This window comes from Sinocyclocheilus anshuiensis, unplaced genomic scaffold (assembly GCF_001515605.1).
Source record: "Sinocyclocheilus anshuiensis isolate Anshui unplaced genomic scaffold, SAMN03320099.WGS_v1.1 scaffold894, whole genome shotgun sequence".
Classification (NCBI taxonomy): domain Eukaryota; kingdom Metazoa; phylum Chordata; class Actinopteri; order Cypriniformes; family Cyprinidae; genus Sinocyclocheilus; species Sinocyclocheilus anshuiensis.
Genome location: NW_015536505.1, coordinates 111,544 through 120,326, shown reverse-complemented (window position 1 = coordinate 120,326; position 8,783 = coordinate 111,544). Strand labels below are relative to the sequence as shown.

General features: G+C 35.9%; 1 protein-coding gene across 2 annotated transcripts in view; it reads left to right on the top strand.

Annotated features, from left to right (window-relative positions):
• Positions 1-4,681, top strand: part of LOC107691014 (schwannomin-interacting protein 1-like) — a 7,813-nt gene extending 3,132 nt beyond the window's left edge. The window contains exons 3-7 of one of the 2 annotated variants that reach the window (XM_016489475.1): positions 2,703-2,820; positions 2,942-3,088; positions 3,289-3,412; positions 3,689-3,782; positions 4,233-4,681. In XM_016489475.1, the coding sequence (XP_016344961.1) occupies positions 2,703-2,820; positions 2,942-3,088; positions 3,289-3,412; positions 3,689-3,782; positions 4,233-4,323 (574 nt within the window). In that variant the 3' untranslated portion in view covers positions 4,324-4,681. Of the gene's footprint in view, positions 1-2,702; positions 2,821-2,941; positions 3,143-3,288; positions 3,413-3,688; positions 3,783-4,232 lie in introns of both variants that reach the window. The other variant, XM_016489466.1, reaches the window with a different exon arrangement.
• Positions 4,682-8,783: the final 4,102 nt, after the last annotated feature.

The window sequence follows — 8,783 nt, the reverse complement described above, 5'->3', positions numbered from 1 at the left end:
GTTTTCTTTAATTGAAAAATATGCATTTTCATTCATTCATAGGCTATATGGTTGCAATAATAGCCATTTTAGTTCAAAAAGTTTAAGTGCATAGAAGTTTCATAGATGTTCAGTTGTTGCTTTCAAATTTCTTGCCATTTGTATGTATGTAATTTCACAGTATTTTCACCTCCTAAATTACTACACTACTTGTGCAGTCACGATTTTATAATGGTACAATTTATTCAGGCCGATGATTTATTTTATTTTTTTTTTTGTATGACATTAAAATTATTTTTGGAATATAGGTTAAGCAAAACAAATGTGATTATTTCTGAGAACTTTTTAACTGCAGGCAGACATTATGGTACAGTAGGCCTACAAATATTTTGTTGGAGATATGCGAGCAAAAAATTATAGATTTAAAAATGTTGTAACGTTGTAATGTTGTAAACGTTACCTGGTTTATATTATTGTAGGGTTTGAGAACTAATAGAGTTTATGCTCAAGTGTGAGTATTGACTTATTGTATTAATGACTGGATGTGTTATATGTATTATGTGTTTCTAGTGGATAGTGACTGATGGTAGTTGTTCGCTTTCTTTTGTAGAAAGGACAGCTGGTTTTCATCACATATCACCGCACTTATAGCACTATTGGACCAGTCTACTCTTGTTGTTTTACTGTGATTTTCTATGAGTACAGTTTGAATTCACGGCACGTCTCTAGGGAGCGAGAGGTGTGGATCAGAGTATCGCTTGACTGTAAGCAATGTGGCGTTGAGATCAGCGAGGCACCAAACGCCATTGACTGTTTTCATTTCGCACTCATTGGGATTATATCATTGCATCGCTCTCAAATAACTCATCATCATCAATTCAGCTCATCGAAAATCCGAACTTTCACGCTAAGTTTCATTTATTACATTGACTGATTCACACAGAGGCAAAGACTGCTTGTATTCTTTATATTGTTTATTTGGTGGCAATTATATATATGTGCACTTGGGGAAATAAAATAGAAGAAGGATATTTGTTTGGAGAAGTGGTTTTATCTTTCTGTACCAGTCGAATACTCCGCTTCGTCCACGGTGAAAGCCGATCCGGCGATCCACAGCACTAAGTTGATGTATTCCCTCAGCGACCAGCACAGATCAGCTCTAGGCATGACGAAGCGGATATCGTCCTCTTTTGGAAGGCCAAACAAAGTAGTTTCGCTTTCACAAAGAAGCACACAGCACCTTCACGACATGGCGGCGGCAACAACAATTCTACAGTGAGAATAAAAGTTACACCTTCTTTCTTTGCGTGAACATTTGGGCGGCGTTATGCAAATTTTCCCACATAGTGACGTAGATATGTGGGGACGTGTTAGAATGAGCCGTTTTAGGTAAGCGTGGTTAACTCTTAACTTTTATAAAGAATATCTCTTTGGATTTGAGACTTTAGTCTTTGCAACTTTACAGATGTTCTTTATGCACCAAGAGCTTGTAACACTCCAAAGAGAAAGGAAAAATTGAAATCGCATCATATGACCCCTTTAAAAATTCCATATGATCAAGTACTTATTGAAAATCTACAAATGATTTTAACAGATGTTATAAAATTATTAATAGCTTGTGTTAATGCACAACACTTTTGCTGCTATTGAGGTGTGATACGGGTAAGGTTAGGGACAGGTTTGGTGGTATGGGTAGGTTTATGGGTTGTTTAAAGGGTCAACAGTGTACAGGGGTCAATTTGATTATTATAAGGGAACACTGTTCAATTTGTTTTGATAAATGAACAATTATTTTCTTTTTAAAAATGATTTGTTTTCTACTGTTTATTTATGATTCAAGGAATATCCTGTTTAATGATATACTGAAGAGTAGTAATGTGAGTGTTGAGGCAATAAAAACATTTTTATTGCACAAAAATTACAATCTGTTATGTCTTTAGCAAGAATTTAGCTAAACTTAACCAGCCACCCTTCACACTAACCTTGTTACATTAGCAAAAAGTCCAATGCCCATAAAGATACTAAATGATTAGTATTGTTTATAAACATTTACAAATGTTGAATAGTTTCAACTTTAGATTGGCTACTGCAAAAGCATTAACAAATGATACATAGGTGATTAGTAAAGATGTGTGAATAGGGTAAATTCAGGTCTTTCGGGACACTTTTTGCCATTGAGATGACTGCTCATAAAGGTATTAATGATTAGTAAACATTTATAAACATTTGTAAATAATGAATAGTTTCCACTTTAGATTGGGTACTGCAAAAACATGAACAAATAATTCATAGATTATTTCTTAAGATGTGTAAATAGAGGTCTATACAACAAACAAAGACCAACAAATGAAGAACATATGAACTGAAAATCACTGACATTTGTAAGCATTTCAATTTCCATTAAATAATCATATGTTGATCATTAGGTAATGTTTAGTAAGTTCATTAGTAAACATTAACAAGAACATTATTTCATATTTCTAGCTATGTGAATATAATATATTAACTAATGATCTGTTAAGCATGATATAATTTGTGTTAGTGAGTTATAATGAAAGTTATTATAAAGTGTTACCAAATCTTGAATATACAATGAAAAGCAGTGAAACAAACTCTTTATTTTGAAGGGGAAAAAAATCTCAAATTAAATAAAATCTCAAATTAAACAAATAAATAAATAATTAATCAATCCTTCATCTTTTCTCACTGCTCTATCACTATAGGCTTCAGAATGGGGTGAATCTACAGATGTGCTTTGTGAATGACAGCAGCAGTGACAGGGACAGTGATGCAGAGGACAGCAGAACAGAGACCAGCTTGGACACCCCATTGTCACCTATGGTATAAACCCTAGATTTTTTAACGTATATTAAACAAAATGCGTCTACACTTTGGAACTGTGATAAAATGATGTGATTTTAATTCACCGTTTTGTTTTTGTTCTTTTACCCCGTCTCAATAGAGTAAACAGAGTTCCTCTCTCTCTGACCGGGATACAGGAGAGGAAGACCTGGATTCAGAGGATTCAGAATTCTGGCGGCTACAGCGGCGGCTGCAGGAGGAGGCCCGTGTGGCTCTGGCATTGGCCCGTCCCATGGCCCGCATGCAGGTGGAGGTGGAGAGACAGATTCAGCTACACCGCAGGTCTCCCGTGGCAGACCTGGTCAGTCAGACAACAGTCTAAGAATAGTGTTGCATTGTTTTATCCCCCCTGCAGGCTGTAAGAGCCTTCACTTCATCTCAGAGCACTTGCTTATAAGAAAAACAAAAATCAATACATTCAACATCACTTAACTTTTTGTGTTATAGTTACCACATCTGCCACACATCAGTGAGAGCCTAATGAAGAGGAATCTGAGGCCTGTGGACTTGAGGGACATGAGTCTTGGACAGTTACAGGTCATCACCAATGACCTACACTCTCAGATACAAGGTAAAGGCAGCAGACAGAAATATTCCATCTAAGCACCCAGTTTGTCATTTCATAATTTAAGATTTTTTTTTGTCTGTGTGTACTTAGTGTAAAAAAGAAACAATATAAATAATGCAATAATACAAATATAAATAATATCAAATTATATATATATATATATATATATATATATACTACTTTTGTATGTAGTTATATTATGCAACAACCAGAAAGACAAAAGTCTTTTTTCTAGTAATGGCAATAACGAGGTTGATTTGACTTGTAATTGCGTTGCAGGTCTGAATGAGGAACTGGTTCAGCTGTTGCTCATGAGAGATGAACTACACATGGAACAGGATGCCATGCTGGTAGATGTGGAGGATCTAACCAGGTTAGGCCGTGACCCATTTAAAACGCAGCTTAAACGAGAGCTTACATTAAGGTTGACATCTAAAAAAGGTCTTTTCTTTCATGTTTTTGAACAGGCATGCACATAGCCAGCAGAGGCACATGATGGAGAAATCTGTGACCAAGGGTAAAGCAGCTAATCTGAGAGCTGTCTGACCCTGCATAGACAGCAACACAACTGAAATGTTCCCAAGTCCAGAAGCGTAGCAATGAGATCTGTATAATAATCCATGTGACATCAGTGGTTCATCCGCAATTATACGAACAACGAAGGTCTTATGGGTTTGAAACGACATGAGGGTGAGTAACTAATGACAGAATTTTCATTATTGGGTGAACTATCCCTTTAAATTAGAGCTTACATTGAGGTTGGGATGAGTACATGCAAAAAAACCCACAAAAAAACAAGATCTTTTTGTTTGTTTTTGAACAGGCATGCACATAGCCAGCAGAGGCACACGATGGAGAAGTCTCTAGCCAAAGGCAAAGCAGCTTGCCATGGTCGCTGTGATTCTCCATTTTGAGTCAAACAGCACAGGGTCCAACCTCTTGTGTTTCACTATACGATGAAGCAGTGTACTCACGATAGACCCTTTTTATAGATGTGTGTGGTTTGCCTATGTTTCAAGCTTTGTGTGGATGTATGTTAATTATACATGCTGTATGTGTTCATGCATGCCCGCACCTTAGCTGAGGGTTACACACTCACCTCTGAGAAAATCCTGTTGATCCTTCATTATGTAGTAATACAGAAAGAATCATCAATCACTGACAGGCTGGATCTTTTCCCGTGCAAAATATCTGCTGGTTTCATGATACGGAATAGACCTTAATAGGAAACAACTCTAGTAGAAGGCTGGTTCACCCCAAAAATTTATTAACTCACCCTCATGTCATTCCAAACCTTTATGAAGATTTTCAAAGAATGTTTCTGAAATGTTTTTATCCATGCAGTGAAAGTCAGTGGGATCCAAAACAACATTAGACCCCAGCGACTTTCATTTTCGAAATATTTTATTTTCCACAGAGGAAGGAAATGCATCCAGGCATTCTATCTTTTTAACTCGTAAACTGCTTCTCTGTGCAGATTATTGCTGGATTGGCTTTTTAACCTTCTGCAATATCCCTCCTTAGGGATGAATACGTTTACTCTACTCTCTAGTTTTACTCTGACGCAGTGTTTGCACTGGCTGATGTGCTGTGTATGGAGCTCTCCTATCTAAAACATAACCAAAAATTAATATTAGGATGATGTTAATGTTATATTTGTTTGACGCTGCCCGGTGTGGTGGTATTTGATTCTTGTGTTCACAATGAACTATTAACGTCAGTCTTTTAAGAATGTCTATTTTACTTACTTGTTCATCCAAATGTGGCATTTCCTGTTTCACAGATGTAAATGACAACATGGTTGAAATGCTGTATATCTTTGTGCACAGATCTGTGAAAGGAAACTATGAACAAATAAATTACTTAATATGGGCCAGTATAACATGGAATTGTTTTCTTTTTAAGTTCCAACTGTTTAGCAGAGTCACAAGATGAAGCGCTCAACACCAAACAAGTGTCATTGTGGTTTGTATTAGGTCAGTCCCACAAAACGAAACCTGTTAAAATTAAAAATGCAATAAATAAAAATAACAGTGTGAAAAAATGCACCGTCGTTCTTTGAGTTCACTTATGTCATGTTTGTATCTAAGATCTCCACAGAAGTGGAGCACAACAGTGACTTTGTGAAAATAGCACTTTGTCATGAAGTATCAGCATATAGCATCTGAACTGAGAGTCGAGTAGTTGTATCCACTTACCTTTTGTGGCCAGTCTGGCCAGATTACGCAAAACACTCCAGATCTCCACTGCGCTCCCTCTCTCTCCCTGTGACCCGGGGCAAGAGTCCAGTACCACAATATTACATCATTTTTAGGAGATATGTGTCAGCTCCAGCAGATGATCACAAATAATAAGGAAAATAAAAGTTCAGTTGTTTTTAGTGGGTATTCCACTCTTGATGAACATTGTGGACTGCATAACCAACAATGTCAATGTATATTAAATGTAATAAAAAGTGAAAGAATGGATAAATACATCATACATAAAAATGAAAGTAATTAATAAATTATTAATGTAATTTACAAAAATATTCTTATTAATATATAATATTCATTTCTATAAATGAAAAACATGACACTGTGAAAGCTTGTTTCATGCTTAAATAACCGGTCACTTCAGAGGAAATAAAAACTGTGGTAACTAGGATTTACACAAGCTTCAGTCTGGATCCAGAACACCTGAGAAGAGATGATGCCAACCCCTCAGAGGACCTCAGATGATGCCAACCCTGAAACAACATACAGAACTACCACATTTTGCTATAAGTTTGATTGCATCATATAATAATTGCTGTTAATAGTGTTCATCGTCTGTTTGATTACGTCTTTAATTGATTTTCCCACATGACAGTCACCAATGATAAGCTATATTAGTGGAAACTTAATTTTCTGTAAACGATTTGTATCGTAAAAAGGGCTATAAAAATAAAGTTGAACTGAATTGAATTGAATTGAATTGAATTGAAATGTGACAATTCCACTTAAAATGTGACATTCTAAAGGAACATTCCAATTTAATGCAAGTTAAACTCAATCAAAATGTTGATTAAAAATGACCTTTAAAAGTATGACTTGTTCCTTGTTTTCTTAAAAAAAAATTTTTATAATAATAATAAGAAGAAGAAGCAGAAGAAGAAGAAGAAACAAAAATCAGGATTACAGTGAAGCACTTAGTAAATGGGGCAAAGTTTTGGATGATTTAAAGAACATTCTTCTGCTAAAACGTGTTTATCCCCCAGCACTGAGGCCAATCAACAACTTGCTGAAGACCTGAATGAGTTTTACTGTAGATTTGAAACTCCCAGTCTAACACCCCACACCCGCTCTGAACATCTCTCCACACAACCATCGACACTAGGCACAAGAACAGTTTCTTTCCCCAGGCAATCTACCTCATGAAGAGTTAATGTTCTCCCATTTTGCAATTAAAGTACAGTATGTGCAATAAGCTTATACTTATTTATCACCCTAAACCCTAGTACATCCCTACAACTTATTTTATTTTATTCTATTCCTATTCCATCTATAGCACACCTGTACATACAATCTATTCTTTTTTTGTGGTTTATATTTATGCATGTGTATTTTATTCACATCTCATTTTTATTATCTGTGTGTTGTTGTTGTCTCCGTGTACTGGAAGCTTGTGACACTATAACAAATTCCTTGTATGTGCAAACATACTTGGCAATAAAGCTCTTTCTGATTCTGATTCTGATTTATTTGAGTAAATGTTTGAATCATTGTTTTCACAGTCATCTTATGATTTTAACATTAAAACCACAGTTAAATATTGAGCAGGCTATTTTAACATTTACAGATTGACTCGCTTCCATTTTAAGTGTCCTTTTTACTTCAGGGTGGAAAAATAGCAGAGATTAATAAAAGTTGTAGTCAACATTATAGCCTAACGCAAATGCTGTCAGACTGAGTTTAACCTGGAATATTTTTTACGTTTTACACTTTTTACTACGATAACATTCCACAAAATTCCTATAGGTCCTTACATCACGACATCTCTTAAACGACCCAGTTTTCTTTTAAACCTTCTTTTACGTGTTTCTGTAAACTGTTTATATGACTGTAAACGAGAACACAACTAATTATTAAAAATGCATGAAATTGATAGTGATGCAAGGGGTTTTACTGAATAAGAAGGTTCTTGATTCTTATCCTGCACACACACACACACACACACACACACACAGTACTTGAGAAGTAAATCGAAACGTGCGTTAATTCCCATGTATACAAGCAGTGTGTCCTAAACTACAGAACACAACATCTGTAATACCACGGAAATTACAAAACACATGGGTAGCCGGTTATTTTCGTTTTAGTTAATAGCAACGGGTTTTGAAAAGGAAACTCCCTTATCTCCAAATGATTTATAAAAGGACAAATCCTGATCCTGAGCATTAGAACATGCAACGGTTGAACGCAACAATGCTGTCCAGGGTTTGTAATTGTAAGGTTTTTTTTTATCTAGCCTACAAACGATTTCGGTGTTCTATCCTATTCATTTCAATTCATTTTATTTATAATAAATGAAAGATTCATCCTATTTACATAATGTATTGTGAAATGTGATGTTTGGTTACAGATTTGGTCGTCAGCATTGTGTGCTTTGCTTTGCTGTGGCGATGTAACATCTGCGGTCCGGTCGGAGCGCGTGTATCACCATTGCGCCTCACGGGAACCTGCAACGAGCTTGCACGCTCACTGCTCTGGAACGTGTCAGCGGTGCTCGAGATGGTGAGTGTCATTCAGTAAAGCAACATATAGCTAATACACACACACACACGGTTTTAAGTCTAATGTTTATTATCCGCTTACAGGACCACTTGTTCAGCGGTTTTGACTGCTCACAGCAAAACGCAGAGGTGCATCTCAGGAGGCAAACGGTGTCTGCTTGCACACCAAAGGTAAGAGAAGAGAGTCACACTAAAATTATACGTGACCCTGGACCACAAAACCAGTCTTAAGCGTCAATTTTTCAAAATTGAGATTTATACATCATCTGAAAGCTGAATAAATAAGCTTTCCATTGATGTATGGTTTGTTAGGACAATATTTGGCTGAGATACAACTATTTGAAAATCTGGAATCTGAGGGTGCAAAAAAAAATCTAAATATTGAGAAAATCGCCTTTAAAGTTGTCCAAACGAAGTCCAATGCATATTACTAATCAAAAAGTTTTGATATATTTACGGTAGGAAATTTACAAAATATCTTCATGGAACATGATCTTTACTTAATATCCTAATGATTTTTGGCATAAAAGAAAAATCTATAATTTTGACCCATACAATGTATTTTTGGCTATTGCTACAAATATTCCCCAGCGACTTAAGACTGGTTTTGTGGTCCAGGGT